Consider the following 21,665-nt stretch of genomic DNA (forward strand, 5'->3'; position numbering starts at 1 on the left):
TCATTCAGGATCAACTAGACATATAAAAAGGCTTTGGGTTAAAACCCCATTCAGGAGGAGTAGAAACAACAGGATTTTCAAGATGTTCACTGTGGTGGCCATATTGAATGTCCAAACAGTGCCATTCTTTCAGGACAAACAACATAGGAAATCAATATCTGTTTAAAGTTAGCAAATAACAAATTTGTTTTAGGAGACTGATGTACAAAAAATGACTGCGAAAAACAGATGACAGACAACAGACCATCCCATAAAATATGCTGTATGACTGGTAGAGCTAAATACAAACAAAAATTTAGATGCTTCATGCAATATATAGTTTATTTTGGTGCAACAATGGCATTATGTTAATGCTACCTACAATATGATTTGGAAATAATAAAAGGAACATGTCCATACATTTATAAGGACAACAACATAGATAACCCAGTGCCCACTTGGTAAAGTTTCCACTGACCCTTGCAACAACATTTTTAATATTCTCTACACCCCAACTTAAATGTCCAAATATTGAAAATTGTTTTCCAGGATCAGAGGAAAATCAGACTAAGTACCCACTGTGCCTTGTTTTTCAATGAAACTTGTTAGCACATGCTTGCTGGGTTCATATACAGCAAACCAATGCCTATTTCATTTACACTACTTCAACTTCACTGTGATTGATGTATGCAACTCTATGAAAATAAATAGTGTGCGAAGATATTGTCTACATGAAGCCAACAGGGCATGCACTCTGTTTAAGGTTCACCCTTTAGGAGATATGCACAAGTCAGGTATGTGTGACACACATACCTATACACGATCTGCACTAGTTCTGCCCCATCTCTGTAAATGAATCGATATGAAGGATGCAGCTCTCTGATGATGACTTCAATGTTATTAAGCTTGTTTGTAGAGTTTAATTTCCACATATTTTGTCAAGTATACAGAATATGCCGATTTATATCATACCAGAGGTCAGTATATAGAATCTACCATTTGGAAAATGAGTGATTGCAGGGCAGCTTTGGCTGCTTTATCTGCCCTTTCTTTACCCTTAATACCAATATGACAAAGCAGCCAATATTACAGAATACTTGTAGGAGCAAAGTGGGCTTCTGTGAGATTCATTGAAGTCCAATATTTATATATACAGAGTAAACTTATAAACTTAAAAGACAATTAATTTTGGGTAGGCTGAGTGAAACAACTTACCAGAAAGCCATTGACTGGCCTGATTTGACAATTTACACTGCTCTTCCTGAAGGTAGGGGGTGATTCCAGTGTCACTCAGAAGTTGAGAGATGGCAAGAGTTCCTAAACTGTTAGCTGAGAGTTGTCTCTTTTGAAGCCATGCCTCCAAAGAAAAGTCTACAAAGCATCAAAGTTAATATTACATATCAGGCTCACTATCCTTTACAGTTTACAAAAAAAAAAAACAAATTCAGCAAAATTATCTATTATAAAGAATCCACCATTCAAAATTCTTGTGTTGAATTTTTTTTCAAATAATCTTGTACATCTTAAGATATTATCTTCATATGGGTGTTACCTACAAGGGTTTCATTTATGGTATGTTTTAAGACATTTCAGTATTATTATAAAGTTGCAATAAATACCTAGGGAAAGGTTCAAACTAAATTGAGACTCCACAAGATAATCTGCATAGTAAAATAGAATATGAAGAAAAAAAAAAGAGTATGAACAGATTTATATTTGCAAGAAGGATAACATCACTGTTCCAGTCTTTGCTTTCCTCCAAAAAAATACCAGATTAAAGAAATTATTATAGAAGATGATATTCAATGACTTTATTACTTTTGTAAAGCATAAACCATAGAACAGAAGTTATAGTATGAAAAGAAAAATCTAATTTATGAATGTACCTGGTATGACAAATCCAGCTGTCCATTCACACATGGGTTTTGGTAATCTTGCATTCTTTAATAGAGGAACTTGGAATGCACAGTCATCATGAGCCTCAAAGCACACTGTCAGGTTCAGGGAGAGAATAAAAATCCTTTGATTCTGTAGATTGTCCAGTAAAAATCTAAAACAGAATAATACAAAGATAAGAGGATATTGCTTCCCAAATCCAGCCTTCCTAACAAAAATTGAAAAAATCATTTTCATTAATGTACTACATAGGCAAAGTAAAAAGCTTTTACCCATTACCTCCCTTTGACTATTGCTAGGTATTATTATTTTTAAGTTGTGCATTACATCAAGAAGGATATTAGGCTATGTGGGGATGCTGGGAGGTTTTCATCATAATTTGATTAAGTAAACATTCTTGAAGAAATATAATTTGCTTAAAAATGTGCAATCTCCTTTGAATACCAGTTACATTGGTATTAGGAGAAAATGTAACAGATGGATGGAATGTTAACCATACCATCTCTATCATTGGCACTTTTGAAGGAAGAATGTTTGGATTCCCTATATGAACGATAGCCTGTTCTCCTAATTTTATAGAAAGATAATTAAAGGTCACATGATTTGTGACACCTATATATAGCATACAAGAGAATCACTGAATTCTTCTTACTGATGAAAGTTTACAGGTGAATCCAGCTAAAGGGCTGAGCTATTTCCTATGAGGAGATTGTGCTGATGATAAATGAGTCTGGTGGACACATGGGTCACAGCCATTGGACCCACCAGATTCCACTTTGGAAACAGAATGATTTTAATCAATTGAAGTCAAAATTGACTAGCAGGTCTGATAGATTTTTATCATGACATATATCCCCTCTGCCATGAGGCATGAATGTGCTGGAAATTGTTAAGAATAGCCTTTGATAGTAATCAGAACTAATTTTTTCTCCTTGAACATCCATAGAAAGAAATTAGTCAACTGTGAGACTGAGACACACAAAGGGACAAATGTTCACTTTGCACCAGTTCCTGAATATATGCTATTTTCCTTCATATGCCTTCAAAGCTGAGGGTCTTCAAGATTGTGAGAATTCTCTCCACAATTGAAGCCTTGAAGAGAGACAAGAGCAAGGCATGAATGAGGAGCTGGTCTGGAGAGGAATGAAATACCTTTGACCATAGGTGTTTGATTGAATTCAGTTTCACTGGGATTTTCTTTGGAAGATCAAGTAGATCAAGGATTGAGCAATAAGAGCCAGTTTGCATTTCCAGTCCCTCAATATCTGTATTATTTTGGTACAAGTACCATGGGTGGGTGGGCAAAGGTCAAAACCCCTCCCAAATGATTGACAGTGTGCCCACAGCCCATGTTGTTGGGTCTGAGACTGGGGAGACAAAGGTGGACAGCCTGTGGTTCCACATTGTTTCAAAAGGATGCTGCAAAGCACACAAATCTGATGAAAGATCATTTTATGAAAGAATCATTCCATCTGAAAAAGTTGGCCATTTCTTGACAGAGAATCAGGCAGGACACTGAGCCAGCCTGGAGTCTGTCTGACTTGTATGGATCTATTTAGCTGTTGAAACATGGAAAGAGATGGGGTCCCCAGCCCTATGAAGTGGCATATGCATGAATCAATTTTGGTTGTGACACTTCCAGTGGGATTTTTGCCATAAGCCAACCTTCAGTGTACCACTGACTTGGGAATACTACTACTTCAATGAAAGCTTCCACTGAGCCAGCAGGGACATCTACAAAGGGTGCATGAACAGCTGACCAAGAAGAATCAGATCTGCTGCTACAGTGAGCATGCCAAGGAATTGCAAAAACTATCTTGCTGTAATCCACTTCCTGTTGGAAACTGACTATGCAAGCTCGATAATCTGCATCATATGTATGTCAGGGAGACAGGTAGTAAAAAACTATGCCTAATGGACAAAATGCTGGGAACGTTCAAGATCTGATTTACCCAGTTTATTCCAAGTGGGCTAAAAGGATCAAAGATAATTCTTGCCCTTCATCAGAATAGAACTTATCATATGTTTATGGAGGATGTTGTCCAGATATGCTGCTGTCATTGTTGAAGAAGTCAATCAGTATGGAGTGATTAAAGCAGTTTATAATTTTTGTCCAAGTCTTTCTCCAAAAAAGTAGAACTTCCAGCATAAAGGACAAGATATAAAAGAGGGGGTTGGATAAATTAAATCTGAAGCCTCTTGAAAACAAACTGGATTGCCCATTCATTTTGTAAAGAAAGGTATATCCAACACTGATGAAAATGAAGGAGTCTGGCACTAACTTCAGGCTATCTGCAGGCAGTCAGGATGGTAGGTCAACAGCAGTTAGGGTTGGGGAAAAAGAAAGTTAGTTTTTTATACCTTTCATTAAAATGCCTCCTATATGGAGGATCCTGTTTGCAGATGATCGACTCTACTTTGGTCTGAATGTCAGAACTGTAGTCAGTCAGCTGAAGGGGCAGTTCTTATGCTGCTTGCCTACCTTATCCACCTTGTAGGACAGTGAAGTAGATATATGCAACACCACAAATTTCTTATCTAGATGCTCACTGGTGATAGCTTCAAAATGGGCTCATGTACCAGTGTGCCAAAAAGGATGATGGAAGTTGACTTTCTTAAAAGCACACTTTGTGTTCCCAGGGTCATGGATTGTTTTCTACAAATGATTAAAAACTTCTTCATTTTCATTGACCACAGCAAAAAGAGGGATGTTCCTCCTTGTCTTCCAAGTTTGCCAATGCCTTTACTTTATAGATATGGCAGTGGCAAACATCTAGAAGCTGGCATCATGCAGATTTCCCCAACAGCTGCCTTCAAAACTAAATTCAGTCCATTCCATTGCCAGATCTGATCAAGTTTAGTCATCACTGATATCCTTACACTGCCAATGTGAGTTATGTCATGATATACATCTATATTCATATGAAACATCCATCTTGGCATAGGCATGGCACATCCAATGCCCCTTAAAGTATGGTATCCCAAGTGATATACTGTCAATACATGGATTACCAGATGAGAAGGCTGAATTTGCTAGTTTGGACGACTGGTGCCTGTTGATTAGATCAAATGCCAACTGAATGGTCATCTTGATCGCCATTTAGGTGTGATATCTGGCTCTCAGCCAGGCAGTTGCGTGAAATGTCAAAATAAAAACTGCCAGTGCAGAACATTGAATGAAACAGATAGATCAGTCAGTCTGATCCCCATATGGTTCCATATACAATGGCATGACTGGTTATTATGTGGTATGTGGTATGAACTTTGTAATAACATAATCCAATGCTCCCTTGACCATTTCAAATTTCTGGCAATTTTTCAAAATGATGAAAATATTTATCTACCTCATTTATTTAAAAGGGGGAACTAACCTAATATTCTTAGTAAAATCATCTTAAACTAAGTAATAGAAAAGAGTGAAAACCAACAAGTTTTGTAAAATTCAACAAATAATTTATTTCCCTAGAATGCAAAGTGAAAATGTAAAAAATAATTTATAGTATTGTGAATTAAATCCCAAATAATCTTAGGATTATTAATCCAAATCCTAATGATTAAAGTTCTGAATAAACTTTAGTGGTATACTAAAATAAATCCAGTGCTGGAAGTGTTGATGTGCCTGTGTCATAGTGATGTGCAAGCAGTCTTATGTTGAATCACAATAATACAATCCAAGAATTTCACCACAAATCCAACTCTCTATTTCCAAAAATGTTATTTTTTTAGCAGCTTGTATTTTCAGAGAACAATAACTTGAGTTATATCATTTTAATAAATGAACTCCAGCCCAAATGAAACAGTGGACACATCAATAATACAACTGATTATATTCAGATATTATAGCAAGAATAAATTATTTCTGGATAACCCAAATTATATAGTCCTCTATTTGACCTCAGGTCACAATTAGCAATTTCTAAAAATAATTATAACCTAATGGAAAATTTCATTCTAGAAGGTTCCAAATGTTTACAAGATAAAATCTTAGTTATAATTAGAAGGTCTGTTACTAAAATTATAACAAAAATCTATGGTAAACAACAGGTAGACCCAGCCTTTCATGGGGAATTTCCATTGTTCTGGACTCGGGTAGAGAATGAACTTGATTTTTGACAAGGTCAAGTCCAAAATACAATTATCTATAGCTTATAATGAATAAAAATATCTAACAGACAAATGAATACAAATTAAATATACACAACACAATCAATATAATTCATTATGAATGCTAATAGGAATAATGTATATATTTGCTTATTCATTTTTTTTTTTCTTCAATTTTTGAAACTAAGAATTTCCTGGTGGTAGATATAAATACAACATATAACTTGCTTTTCTATACTTCAATTTTCATCATTCTGATGAACCTGATGTGGTCATTGACAGCAAATTAAAAAAATACAACTCCAAAATTATTCACAATTTGTTTTGTACCCAAATTCAAACAATGAAAAAATAATTATCTGATGCATTTGAATATCCAAGTTTTACATTACTGCAGCAGAAATATCTTCCAACATTTTCCAAGTTAACTTACTGTACTCCAAAAACCCCTTGCAACTGTACTCTTGTCTTTTTGCCATACTCAAAATCAAACAGAACTATGCTGAAGGAGAGCTTCTCAATGCTGACTGTCAGTTGATAGTTACAGGAATCCAGTATCAGGTGTGTAGATATGTGACGTCCAAGAAGTTCCACATTCATGCAGCACTGAACACCAGTACAGTAGGCAGGAATATGGCAAACTACAGACCCTGGCAATGTCTGAGTTTCAACTCTTGATGGACATGCTTAAAAGAGTACAAAATAATTAAATACTAGTTTTAAAAAATAAATCTAATAAACTTTTAGCAGAAAATTCTAAATTTATATCTGATAAGCGAGTGATGGCATGAACACATGATAACTTATACACTTTAAAGCAATATTGTTACTGTCATGCTGTAAAACATCTGCTTAAATGGCCTGACATTAGCAACATTTTAAACCAATAATATATTATCTATTTTTAAATAAGAAGATTAAATGAATAACCAATGACAAAACTTACTGATGTTCCAGCCATCTGCATTGGTTGGTGTGTAAGGGTTGTCATAAGGGTCACACTGTTGGTCTAATAGATATGGAGTCAAACCAAGGTCATTCAGTAACCGCAGCAACATGTGACCTCCCAGGACATTTCTGGGTGGTACATTCATATCCTGGTACCATTTCTTAAGAGAAAATTCTGCAAATAAAGAACATTAATATATTGATATAGTCACAAATTCTGGAATTATGTAAAGAAAGGTAAGAAAAATCAAATCAAGGTAGTTATAAACCAATATATATACTGTGTAAAAAGACCTGTTTCTAAACATCATCATGGCAACCTTCCAAACAAACATTTAATTCACCCATCCTAGTCTGGATTTAGATAGAACCACTTCTGTCCGAATGTACTAACAAACATAGCTGATTAATTGTTCCTTGCTAATGACAATGGAGAAGCAGTTTGAGGTATATACTTTGATTTTATGAAGGCTTTTGCCTTAGTTAACCATACTATAGCTACTATTATATATAATTATATTTCATTCTATATCCATATGATAAACATAGAATGTCTTAGTTAACCATACTATAGCTACATAGATGTTTGAAAATACATCTGCTGTCATTCATCACCTTCATGACTTAAATCAAGCCGCCATGACAAAGACCAATAAATTGTTATCATCATCATTTAATCAAAATTACTGTTCAATGATAAAGGAGTTCCATGGGAACAATTTAAGGACCCCTGTTCTTTATATAGTTTAAAAATGACTTGCCTCCATATGTATAACATTCAAACCCAAACTATATGAAGATGACTTATCAGTAAAAAAGAAATCCATGTCTGATTTCAAATTTTGAAATTGGATGTCATTGTGACCATACAGGATGAATGTGTGTGTAAAGTTTCAGGTCAATCCTCCAAGGAATTTAGGAGAAGTAGTGGTAAAAAAACTTTTGAGTTAACAGTCAGAAGGATAAACAATGGACAACAGACCATAATATATTCTGGTCTATGACCAGTAGAACTAAAAAGCACATAACTCTGCTGAAAATATTATAAGTACAATAGTTTGACAACATGCTTATCTGATGATCATCATCATACCATGTAAAAAGTTCCACAGCAATCAACTAAATATTGCAAGAGTAGTTGCATTTTCAAAACTGTCATATACTGCATTGAGCTACAAGTTAAAAAGAGCAATAATTTACAAATGTTAGTAAGTGAGCACAAAGATTTTAAAATGAGGTTAACATGTACCAAACATTATAGCGGTCCATAAAAAATTGTAGGAGAAACTAGCTGCATTAAAAAGATTGTGTCATAAACTGCTGATATGCACTATATTTTTATACATAATACATATAAGAATGTACCAGTGTGCCACAGCCAGTCATCACCCTTGACAAATGAAAATTGTGGACAGACTAAAATACTTAGGCAGTGACATTTCTAATGATGGGTTGTTTGATAAGATCTCCACAAGAACCAGTAAAGCAAGTCAGTCATAGGAAAGCTTCACAATAGATTAATTGACCATGAAAATGTTACCCTATCCACCAAGTTGAAGGCATATAATGCAGTGGTCCTTACATCTCTGCTCTACAGCTGTGAGACCTGGACTGCATTCTGCAGATACACCAAGCAGCTGGAGAAATTCCATATATGGGCTCTCTGCTCTATCCTTGGGATCCATTGCCAAGATGAAGGTTACCAACCATAAAATCATGGATAAAGCAAAGACAACAACTATCGGGGCAATGTTGATCAAGGCCCACCTTTGCTGGTCAGGCCATGTCATCAGATGGCACCTGCTTGCCGAAACAGATCTTCCTTGGGGAACTGGCACATGGCCAAAGAAAGCAAGGTTAACTACAAAGACACCCAAAAGCGATGCAGCCTCAAAAAATTGAAGTTAGAAAAAACAGCACAGGACCGAACCCACTGGCATGCCTCACCCACAAAGCATTAATTGAACTTGAAAATGAACACTGGAAACAGATGGAAGAGGCCCAGGAATGTTGCCACAGGTCAGAGGCTATCCCTGTAAAAATAATGAACTTCCAATGTTCCATCTGTCTTCAACTATGCAAGTCAAGATTAGGGCTAAAGAACCATTGCCTTTCCCACAGACAATAACATAGAACCCATGCTCTTCAGATTCAAAGGCTACCATTATTATAATTTTTATATTTACAATAGTTTGCTCACCCTGAGAATTTTTTGGGGGGTATAGTACAGTATAATGGAGTCACACTCATAAAAAAAGTTTACTAGTAGTAGTACATTTAGTCTGATAATAATTACCAAATTTAAAACACATAATTTATAATGAAAGTGCAATAAAAGAAAAAATACCTTGATTTGTTTTTCTAAAATATGTATGCACCACACTGCAGCCCCAAAAGTTTATGTATATCCCACTTCAAATACCCAAAATAAGACTAGAAAGTTACAAAAGTTTAAAAGATTGAAAATTATCTAAATGGGTCATCTAATTATGCATACAATATGCTAGTTAAATTCATTTGTATTCATGAAGTAGTCTTTACGCAATCATGCTAACAATCTTCTTGGCACACATGGATATATGTAGAGGACTTTTTACAAATACTGAGGGCATATAGCATACAAACCTGGTTCTATCTGTCTTTATGAATACCTTCTATACATTAAACTGTGGTAAATAACCATCTACATTTTCTGTTTTATAAAGCTGCATTTGCTACAAAATAATTGCAGGAATCCTTAAGGAAAAAAAAAATAATTTCTCACATTGGTACTCTACAAAGGAAGAAAATGTAATGTCCCTATTTCAAATGGTATCATGCAATAAACTGTATATCCCACTGCAGACCCAGAAAGATAAGGCTAGAAAGCCACATAATTATAAAAAAAACTATCCCTATTTCAAATGGTACCACGCAATAAACTGAATCCTTCACAAATGAAAAGAGTATTTAAATGACACACCTGGCCTGATGAAGTCTAGACTCCAGTCACAGGTGACCTTAGGCAACAGTGCATTCCTGAAAATCGGAATGGTTTTGGAGCAAGAGTCATTGGCTTCAAAGCACACACATAATGTCAGGTTCACCAGGAATTTAGCCTCTGAAGCTATGTTGATGATAGTAAAGCTGGAAAATGAAAGAATAAAACTAGAATGAAACTTATCCTGTAAATTTGTTGTAATGAATACTGATATATATATATATATATATATATATATATATATATATATATATATATATATATATATATATATATATATATATATATATATATATATATATATATATATATATATGTATGTATCTATATATCTATATATGTATATATATATATATATATATATATATATATATATGTATGTATCTATATATCTATATATGTATATATATATATATATATATATATATATATATACATATATATATATATACATACATATATATATATATATATATATATATATATATATATATATATATATATATATATATATATATATATATATATATATATATATATATATATATATATATATATAATGAATACATATTTATATTTCTTGATAAAATATTGAAAATATCAGTGGGAGAAAACGGATATCCCACAGTGGCAATACCACTTTTATCAACATAGTCGCAATATCACTTTTGGAACTACTGTATATACTCATCTATAAGTCAAGTCAAACGACAAAGATCCTGTTCTGACAAAGCCTAATGCACCAGTAGATCATGGCCTATGGTGTTTGTTCTATTGATTACTGCTAATACACTGCATAGACCCAGATTTGCCAGCACATTATGTGCAGTTTACAGTTGGGATCATCTTATAAGTGAGTATAAACAGTACTTTTTTTCTATTTAGGAAGCATATCTTCCCTTATGTACATTATGCAGATTTGTATTTCAATATTAAGTCTTATTTCACTTCCTTTTTTTTTTTTGTTCCTCTCTTTCCCCCTCCCTTCCTCTTTCTCCATTAGGATGAAGAGATTCTAAAATGTGTCAAGACTGTTGCCCCCTCTAGTATACATTTATGAAATTAATCGTGTGCTGTTATCACCAAAATAGACTGCAAACTTGTTAACACAAAAATGTTCACATCTGAAATCAAAACTAAACAAAAGTATTAAGCAAAATCCATACAAGTAAACTCACAATCATTAAAATCTTTTGTTTAATTGTATTACACTCTGAAATCTGTTGGACTGTTCTGTCATATTTCTACAATACCAATACACTGTAATGTGCATTGTATCAAAATATGCAGGAAATGTGTGCACAAAAATAAATATCTCTTCATTTTTGTATTAAAAAAGTCATTAATTTGAGAAAATATGCAATTTGAAGCATCATATGCACAATTTAAATATGTCATGCATCCAAAAATTATTGTAAATTTCAGAACCTCTACTTAATGATTAAGTAATACAGCTGTCAGTTACACTGACATAGAATGGAGAAACAAATCCATGCAAATCTTAAGTTTTTGCCTTAAAGAAAGAAATTGTACATTTTTTGATTACATATAAGGAAATATTTCACATGTGAAGTGGAAACATTTTGTATTGTCAAATGTGGATTCACTTGTGAAATATTTCCTTATATCTATTCCAAAAATGTGGATAAATCTTATTTAGCCATCTGGATTAGAAAAAGATATATATATAAAAAGATATATATATATATACAAATCTGCTTTGCAACCAAAATGACAAGGGATAGTGAAACAAGAAATTAATTTTTCTTTTTTATATTTCTGAATACCTTCATATTATTCAACATGATCACAAATTATTTTCCTCCTATATTATTCTAATGTGATAAAGTCACCAGAAAAACCCAACATTTTAATACTGTGGAAGTTCAAGCAACTAGCACATGGTCTACACATTCAATGAATTCGAAAATGTATGTGTCCCTGCCCGTGTTCAGCTGTGGTTACAGCAGGGAGGGGATAAATATCACACTAGTCAAATATATACTGTACTGGTAGTAATAGGTTTACTAAATACCAGACTAACTGAGAATACAATAGCCCCATGCTCTCTGAAAATTAATCGTTACTTTGTAAGAACATTACCAGGTAGCCATTATGAATAAAAAGGCTTGGCAAACTTTAATTTAGCCACTTGTAAGGCAAGTGAATTGGAACTTACACTCATCTTGTATAAATTTACTCTTCAGTGTATGCATACTTTTGAATACTGAAAAGTAAATTTCATCTATGATACAGCTTTGAATGATTTGAAACTTGATATATATTCAGACCTTTGTAATGCCTTTTCAAACTCTACACAAGTATGTGTTTCTGACCTTTATCATGATTATTTGAAGTAAACAACACTAAGATAACTTTTAGTATGAAATTTTAATGATCCTTTTCTAAATGCAACCCCTCAAGCCCACAACTAAGAGTAATTTTGAGTCTGATAGTAAAGGATTTTTTTTACAGTGGACTCCACATCACATTCCAGCTAATGAATGATATCTCTCAACAAATGCATGCAAAATTATCTGTTGTTACCAACAGACATGACCACTTTGGATACCAGTCAACCAGATGTTCAGATGTTTACCAGTTTTAAGCTAAGTTTCACATCAATGGAGAGACAATGGAGGGAAAGGGGGGCAGGAGCAGGATTTATGGTGTTGTGATTGTTTAATATTCTTGGAGAAATATAATTTACTAAAACATTTGCTTTCCCTTTCTCTTTTGAATATATTTCCCAAACACATTAATGTTATGGAAAAGGTAATAGGCTGAGCCTCCTACATGGACACCTGCATGGGAAGACTGTCAGAATTCCCTACATAAAGGATAACCCACCCTCCAGACATGAGAGTATTACAACTGTCAGTCACATAGCCAATGATGACCATACACAGATATGAAGAAAATAATGTAGTCTTCTTACCAGTATCTGACTGGTCTGGTGGTCTAGTGGTCAGAGTGTCCAACTCTGATGTGGGATGTTGTGGGTTTGAATCCCAGCCAAGTCATACCAAAGACTTATAAAAATGGTACTAGCAGCTGCCTCACTTGGTGCTCAGCATTAAGAGGTTAGTGTTAGAACTGGTCAGCCAGGTATCAGGATAATGTTACTGGGTGGGACAGCATGCTACATGTATGCAGCATGAAGCCCCAGTGCTAGACATCACTATAAACTGCCACACTGCATAAATCGTAGCAATATGACTCAAATTGTTAAAGCTATATTAAAAATCTAAATCACACATATTCTTGCCTATAAAAGTTGCAGGTAAAAATTAATAATAAAAATAAAGTCTTTATTTTACAAGGGTAACACATTTGGTACAAAAACTAATCTCCCTTGCAGCCCTCAATAATCTATGGATAGGCGAATATATTAAATACAGCTGAGAAACAAACATCATACAAAAAAGGTGTAATGGATTGGTGTATACAAGAGCATCTAAGTATGTATTCAGCATGTAGAGTATTATGTACATCAACAGGCATCTTTGAAAACTTTTCATTGACACCCCCCGAGACATTTTATATAATATATACATACACAAATGTACCATAAAGTTGGCCATAATCGGTTATAACCATTATCTAGATTGCATCTATTTCAAACATCTATAATGAAATGAAGGTACTGATCATGCTTCTTTAACTAGACAGTTCCAAAATGATTGGACCTGCAAAAGCCAGACTATTTGTGTACGATTTCATTTTAGGCTTAGGAAGAAGAAAGTTAATGAATGATATAGTGCATTGAATTGATAAACTAGAAACTATATTGATATTATTTGTCCTCTTATTGAACATATCATTTATATAGCTGAGCACAAAACCATTGTAAACTTTATGCATAAATTTAGCATTTCTTAAACATATTCTTTCATAGATAGCCATGATTTTCAAATCCTTCACACATTCGTGTACATTATCAACTCTGCTGTCATGGATCATTCTGATGGCTCTTTCCACTTTTAGAAGCATTACCCCAGATGATGTTGCAGTAGTCTTTATCAGTTCCACATCATCAAAATTAATGTGGAGAATATTATCATTAATTCTGTTCTGTCTCTGTTGAGTGGAATCAAGTGAAATTTCTAAACTCAATGCCTTGAGCATGTTTTACTGACAACAAATGGGTCTGGTCATCATCTGGTCCATACATCTGAGAAGAAAACTTGAAAAGCTGAATATGCATGGCAGCTAACTGCCTCTTTTACGTCTCAGATAAAAACGTTACGTTTGAACACAAGACTTGCAAAAATTGCTCAAATCCTGTGAACTGAAAACTTCATGAGATGTATCTAAAATTGTGAGATTATAGAGTATGCTAAGTGTATTACTCAATTCAGCCACAATGCTATGGCTTGAGGGGTCTTATCCTCTTTCCTGGCCTTACACTGGAAGAGAGATATGTCATGTCCTACTACTTTTTTTCCACACACTTCAAGTAATGCTTGACAGAAAGGATGTGGTCTTGCATCACTATCTCGAGTGACAGCTGCAAGCCTGATTGTGTTATTAAGACTATGAACCACCTGACCTTGACAGAAAACTTTTCAAGATAATGTGCCTGCTTGTGTCTGATCTGGATAGTTATCTTTGGTTGAGTCCACTAGCAAGGAAACTTCAAAATCAGATTGCATTGGTTGGGTGATTTCATCCTACCCCATTTATAGAGGCAGGTCACCACCAACGAGTTGCCCTACCTTATAAAAACTACTTTCCTGTAGAGCTGAACCTTCCAGAATGTAAATCATTGACTAAAGTCTTCATTTCCAAAAGGCTGATGTGAAGAGACAAAATCCTCTGGAACACACTTATTATTTACCATGGCAAAGCGTTGAAACAGGTGGGGTCCCCATCCACATTAACTAGCATCCATACCTACTGTAGCTTCTGGATGGGGCTTCTCCAAAGGGATTCCTGCAATGAGTCATTATTTGTTGTGCCACTCATGTAGGTTTAATACTACTTTGGTCAGGATCATATTTCACTTATCAAGTTGACTGGAAAATGTGGTGTCACTGGGTCATCTGCAAATGGTGCATGAAATGGGAAATGAAATCTGCTGCTGCACTGAGCACACCAAGGAGTTGTAAAAATTCCTTCATTAAAATCCACTTTTTGTTGGAAAAAGGCTCCAGGAGTTCAATTGTCTGCACCACACTTTTGTGCTGGAGGTGGAAAAGACTGAAAATGGTAAGAAACTCCCATGCCCAGGTGGACAAAATTCTCAGATGGTTTGAGATCTGACTTTTCCTGGATCACAAAAAAGCCTAGAGACATATGATCATTCCTGCCCTTCACCAAAATTGAAATTATGGTGTGTTTTTGGAGGATGTTGTCCAGATACACCACAGTTGAAGTCAACCAGAACAGAGTGACAAAACTGTTGTCCATAGATGAACGGTGAAACCAAATGAAGTGCATGAAATTTTTTGTTTTCCTTGGTAGTCAAACCAAAAGAACTTGTGTGAAGTTGGGTGATTAGGGGCACAAAAATATTTGTTGGTTAGGTCTAGACTGACTGAAAATTCATTAATTCTTATGTACAGCCTGATTGTTGCACCAATTCCATCTTTAACTTCATCACAGCAATGTATATGTTAAGCCAACTTAAACCCATGACTTGTGCAAGTGTTACACTGACTGTGGGCATTAGAAAAATCATGGAGTAAAATCCCAGAAAGTTTGGCTTTTGAACTCCACAGCCCTCCTTAATGACATCCATCATGAAAGGTAAGGAAAAATGAATGGGGGCTGGATAAATTAAATTTGAATCCCCTCCAAAACAACTTAGATTTCCTGTTGTTTTTGAAAAACAGTTTGACCTGATATTGGTGAAAATGACAATGTCTGGCTCCAATTAGAAGGCTGTTTGCCAGACATTTGTGGTGATCAATCAATCATGGTTGTTTGGAGGTTTGGAAAAAGAGAAACCTTGTTTCCTATCCCCTTTATTGAGCTGTTGCTGATTGAAATTCTACTGAACACCAATGCTGGTATTAAGTCAAATTAGAGACACAGTTTTTGCACCTTCTCTATTCTACCACCAAATAATAATGGCAACCTAAAGGGTATAGCATGGAATGATGTGACTTGAGTGATCATGAGCAAATACAGGTGTTTTGTCTCATTTAATCTAAGTTACCTGAAACTGTCAGAGCATTAGCCACAAGTTGGTGCTCATCCCTGTTAATGATTCTAACAATCCTAGCTGACATTCATGCAAGATCACTGCTTAATGTTTTGGCAAGTCAAAATGTGGCTAGCAATGCTAGACCTAACATGGAATATGCTGCTACAGTATTACATAAGCTTAGACATGGCATGGAAAACATTCTTATCCACCTGGTGAAACACTGGGGTCATCATATTCCCTGGCAAAATGTTGATATCTAAGGTTGGAAGCTCTGTGGTAAACATGTCTGGATATGTTTAATACCAGCATAAGGAAAATGTCAGTGGTGGCTGGCTTTCAGACAAGAATGCTTTATAACTGCCCAGATGACTTATTAGAAAGATGAGCAGGTATTTCCTTTATCTATGCTGAGTGTGGCAGTCAATAGAATGACGATTACTTGCCCACATCATCCAAGTCTCCAAAAGCCCTGGCCTTGTAGACTTGACTTGCAGTTGGTGGTGGCAGCAACATATTAAATATTTATTTGACAGCTTCTGTAAAGCTAAACTCAGTCTGTTCCATTGTGGGATCTGAGTACTCCAAGTAATCATGGTTCTCCCGGCATGCTCTTTGGAGGGTAGTCCTTATCAGGCACTACCTCTGTGTTCAGAGGCATAATTGGGAAATTGTGATCATCTTTAATTGGGACATGGTATCTCTCCAACTGATATTTTATGAACAGATGATTTGCACCCAGGCAAGAGCTACAGCTTGTATTGCCTTTATAGATGGAGAGAAAGTATGTTGTATGGACAGATGGAGAGTTGACTCTGTTCCCAGCTGGATGGTATGCATCATTATTGGTTGGATTGTTGGTTCTATAACTGCCTGTGTAGAATGTGACTGATAGTAAAACTAATGCTTCTACATACTACTGACCATCAACCTGTATGCAGCATGGCTTGCTAAAGTGTTGAGTGTCTGGTCACAGATATGACTTGATCAATGGCTGCACTGACTGGTAGGCAGCTGGAGCTGTGACATATGATATAAAAAATGCTGATATAAGTCTTCACAATCCAAAAAAATCCATAAAAATAAGCTCAGACTTAAAATTGGCTTTATTTTGATTGGGAAGGAAGGAGGTCACCATCAAGATGTCCCACACAACACCATCAATCAATGTCATGTTTTCGATGAAAGCTCAAAACATGATTCAGTTTGATGCTTCACATGTCTCTATTTGCTCTTGATGCATTTCTGCAACAATGTGAACCTGATGCCTTCTGACCATAATGCACAGACACTGCAAGTTAAGGACATTGAACAACTCACACAAGCAAAACATATCTTTGGTGTCTTCATTAACTTTAAATTTCTTGCACTTACTGCATTTCATCACAATTGCTTAACTGAAATGAAAATAATGACAGAAATTTGGAACATTAACAACCCAAAAGTGTTCACAAATCACAATAACAACACTGGTACTATAAGCAAGTAAAAAATATATGCAGCAAGTGCAAATAAAAAACCAGCAACAATAATCAACAATATAGTTTTGGAGTTCAAGGTCATGATAAACATCTATGACTGTGAACAAATTTCATAAAATATTGATTTTAAAGAAATATTCATTGCACCACATAGCAAATATATTGTTTTTGGATTTTTAACATAGCTTTAACAATCCAAGTTATATCACTACAATGTCTGAAGTGTGGCAGTTTATAGTGTTGTCTAGCATTGGGGCATCCTGCTGGAGACATGTTGTATCATATACCAACCAGTCACATTATCCTGACACCAGGGTGACCAGTCCTAATATTAACTTCTGAATGCTGAGTGCCATGCAGGGCAACTGCTAGTACCATTTTTATGTCTTTGGTATGATTCAGCTGGTGTTTGAACCCATGACCTTTCACATCCAATGTGGACACTATAACCACTTAGGCCACTGGAGTGATCAGAATATATTAATACACAGTTTTATACCAACTTTCTTGATGGATGGTTGAAATTACAAAGATGTTTAAAAAGTTATGCTAGGTTTTTTGATACTATGCTGTTAGTACTTAAAACTGGTAATTGTTGATGGGTATTCACCTAGCAGTGTTAAGAGGCAGTAAGGAGTAAGAGTTTCTTCCCTTTGTTTATATGGCATATAGACAGAAAAGGATACCTTCTTGCCTTCTTGGGAGGGCTGGATTTGAGAGATAGTGGAGTTTTATTTCCTAATGTCAATGTGATAAGAGAATGTATTCAAAGGAGAAATTTACTACCTTGATATAGTCTATAATGGTCAATCTTGAGAAGAGCTTATAATATGGCAACAAGAGGATGCTCAAGGTAAAGATACTGCTCCACTAAACTGTACCTCTAAGTATTGTAAATTGCACATTTTTAATGTTAATACACAATGTCTGTGAGAAATCATTTTTGGATGATAAAACAGCACCTAATTAGCAATAAATCATCATATTCCACTCTCATGACAGATGTTACTTTTATATGATGCAGTGACATATTTTCTGTGGCACCATATAGCTGGGGTTTTTGTTTTTAAATTTTGCACTAAATCATGAAATAAAACATGATCTATCTTGGTTTCTATAAACGTTTTATGAATTAATAAACCTAACACATACAGATTCACTTCACCTTATTTATAATACATGAAATTCAAGTCTGCAATATAATTCAGATCATACTTACTCTAATCGCACTGCTCCAAACAACCAGAATTGATCTTGTCTGCCCCAATTGTAGTTAAACAAGTGCTTTGTAAAGTTGAGTTTTTCAATGCCCACAGTTAGCTTGTAGTTACAGGAATCCAGGAGGAGGAAAGCACTGAAGGATCGGTTGAGGAAATCCACATCCACACAACACTGGACTCCAGTACAGAGACTGGGTACATGACAGGCAACACCAATTGGCAAGGAAGGTAACTTTATATCATAAGGACAGGCTGTAATAGTTTAAATGAAAATAAAGTTCATAACAATACACACACAAGAAGGGATTTGTTCTTGAAAGAAAAATGTCTTTCCCTCTACTCCCATTGCAATTAGATTTCTGTGACACTAATACTTGGCAAAAGGAACAGACAAATCTAGCATCGTGATTAAAATTTGTCTTGATAGACAGTCCTGGAACTTTTTTATGACAAAGGGCAACATTTTGTGTCCAGAAGGAAAGTTATTATGTGTCAAAGATATTTTTAGCATCAATGTACAAAACCTATCTAATTTTGATTCCAGTGACTAAAGCTGTCAACGGGTACCCAAGTACTTTGGTTTCCACCCATTCATAATTACCTGGGTAATAAAATGAGCCATAAGGTACCTGTTTACTGTATACACGTTTTCTACCAGTGCTTGTTAAGGCAGCACTCACTTTGTTTTGAAGTTGACAAGTCTTTTGACTGAGCCTTGAATATGGGCAAATTTTCAGTGTCAAGCAGAGGTGTGACTCTTCCAGTAAATAACTGACCTTAATCCCAAAACTTGTTTTCCCATGTAGCAACCCTCTGATTGTGCTGCAAGTTTGTTTTAGTGGCAAGTAATGGAGGGTGGTTATTTAATCTTGACACACAAATGACATGTGTTCATTTGCAACCTTTAATATATTTCACAAAATGTATGATCAAAGTGTAATGTTCAAACTCATGACAGTGAGGCCAAGGAAAGAGAGTTGGATGATATTTTTTGTTGTAATACAATGTCAGTAATTTTTGTTTTACCACACTGATAACAATTTGCTAATGTCGAACTGGGAAACAGGCATCTGAATAGTTCACAAGCATGGTCTGATGCAGCAACTGCACTAGTATGCTCAGATATAAAGTTTGTAAAATAGACTTTGGTCTACATGTCCAAATCACACAGAGGTCAATGACTTAAGCTTGAGTTTAACTCTTTACCTTCTGCAAGTACTGCCCTGCCTACCAAGCCTGATAAGCAGCCTGCCTTCTAGCTGCTGTTTGTAGGCTGAACTCCAGTGCATCATACTGGCTGCCTGAGTGAGAGCTTCTCAAGTTAGTGCACATTCTGTCTACATTTTCTATATCAGTCTTGTCCCATGCAAACTATGTAATCTAATGAAAACTATTATTTTAAACACTTACCAAAGTTTGTGCCACTCATTTCCACCAACAAATCAATATGATCCTCAGGAATCAATGTTTGTATTTACATATTCATAATAAAAAATATACCTCAAGATATCTGTTGTGTTTATAATGTATATTAGACTACTTTTCTCATAACTATTTTACACAGCTAGAATACTTCTTTGAGAAAAACTGTAAAAAGAAATCTCCCTTGCATCTTCATCTGAATTAAATGTTGGCCCTGAATCTGCTGTAAAGTCATCCACATTTAACAGTCCCATGTGTTCTGACCAGAAAAGATTATATGCATTTCATCCTCAGAGTCTGATAAACCCGAAATGTCAGGTGGTGTCAAAACAGGACTTATACTAATGTCTGATCCTTCATCTTGAATCTGATCATTAAAGGCAGTGTCATTTGCAATGTCATCACTTTCAAATCCTTCAAAACTTTTGTCGGACTTGTCATCGGAATACAAGAATGTTGCCATTTTGTTTCACTTTTGACAACTGACCTAGTTTTCAAAGGAAATTCCCGCTTACATGCTATAAAACTACTAACAGAACACTTTCATCATTTTATGTAAATACTATCCTGACACCAGGCTGACCAGTCCTAACTCTAACCTCTTAATGGTGAGCATCTAGTGAGGCAGCAGTTAGTACCATTTTTATAAGTCTTTGGTATGACTCGACTGGGGTCTGAACCTGCAACCTTCCTCATCCTAGGTGGATACTCTAACCACTAGGCCACCTGAGCAGTCCTGTACGTTGGCAGACTATGCCAGAGAATGATGCTATTTAAAGGCTGACAGAAGAACATTCCTTGCTAACATTTTGTGTTAAACAAAGATATTTTAAATTGTAATTATTTACAATTTATTCAAATCATCAAAAGTAACTAAATTTAATGGACAACTATTGTCTGCTAATTTAAAATTACACCCTTTTGCACTACATTTTCATACACCTTAAGTGTTTAGAAAACTCTTCATATTTTCTCTGAACAGTTTTTGTAATGCAGACTTTATTTCTGAACAGTTGTGGTCAGTAATTTTATTTTTTTAAACTAAATTTTCAACAGACTTAATAAGACCAGTTACAGTTTGCATTAACAAACAGCAAGTAAATTTAAATAGTAGATATATTTATCAATTAAAGCTATTTAGTTTTTAGCATTCAAACAAGGGAGAGAACCTGAGAGACAGCTTCAGACCACAACACTCACAACAGATTAGTCTTCATCCAAATGAATATTAGCTAACTTATTCAGATGTCAGCAATAAGTCTGAGCTATATTAGGTACAATGTGTAATAATATTCTCACCTCATAATAAAACCACATGCCACTTTTCAATGGTCCCTTATGATGCAAGTATTAATGGGCTGAAAGTTCAGTCTGTATGAAAATTGTGGCTGTACATCAGAGTAGGCCATATTGAGGAATAAAGGCAAGTTATATTTCTCAGCTTTGCATAAGGGCTTCAATATCCTCTGAATATGTCTGTTCAA

General features: G+C 35.1%; 1 protein-coding gene across 1 annotated transcript in view; it reads right to left on the reverse strand.

Moving 5' to 3' along the window:
• LOC149805049 (uncharacterized) overlaps positions 1 to 21,665 on the reverse strand; it is a 142,077-nt gene that overhangs the window by 32,119 nt on the left and 88,293 nt on the right. Inside the window, exons 17-22 of the mRNA XM_089933439.1 lie at positions 18,759 to 19,011; positions 9,890 to 10,053; positions 6,926 to 7,102; positions 6,413 to 6,665; positions 1,866 to 2,029; positions 1,195 to 1,350 (exon numbers count right to left, since the gene is read on the reverse strand). Of these exons, the coding sequence (XP_089789565.1) occupies positions 1,195 to 1,350; positions 1,866 to 2,029; positions 6,413 to 6,665; positions 6,926 to 7,102; positions 9,890 to 10,053; positions 18,759 to 19,011 (1,167 nt within the window). The remainder of the gene's footprint in view (positions 1 to 1,194; positions 1,351 to 1,865; positions 2,030 to 6,412; positions 6,666 to 6,925; positions 7,103 to 9,889; positions 10,054 to 18,758; positions 19,012 to 21,665) is intronic.

This window comes from Sinohyriopsis cumingii, chromosome 2 (genome assembly GCF_028554795.1).
Source record: "Sinohyriopsis cumingii isolate HCF-2022 chromosome 2, ASM2855479v2, whole genome shotgun sequence".
Lineage (NCBI taxonomy): Eukaryota > Metazoa > Mollusca > Bivalvia > Unionida > Unionidae > Sinohyriopsis > Sinohyriopsis cumingii.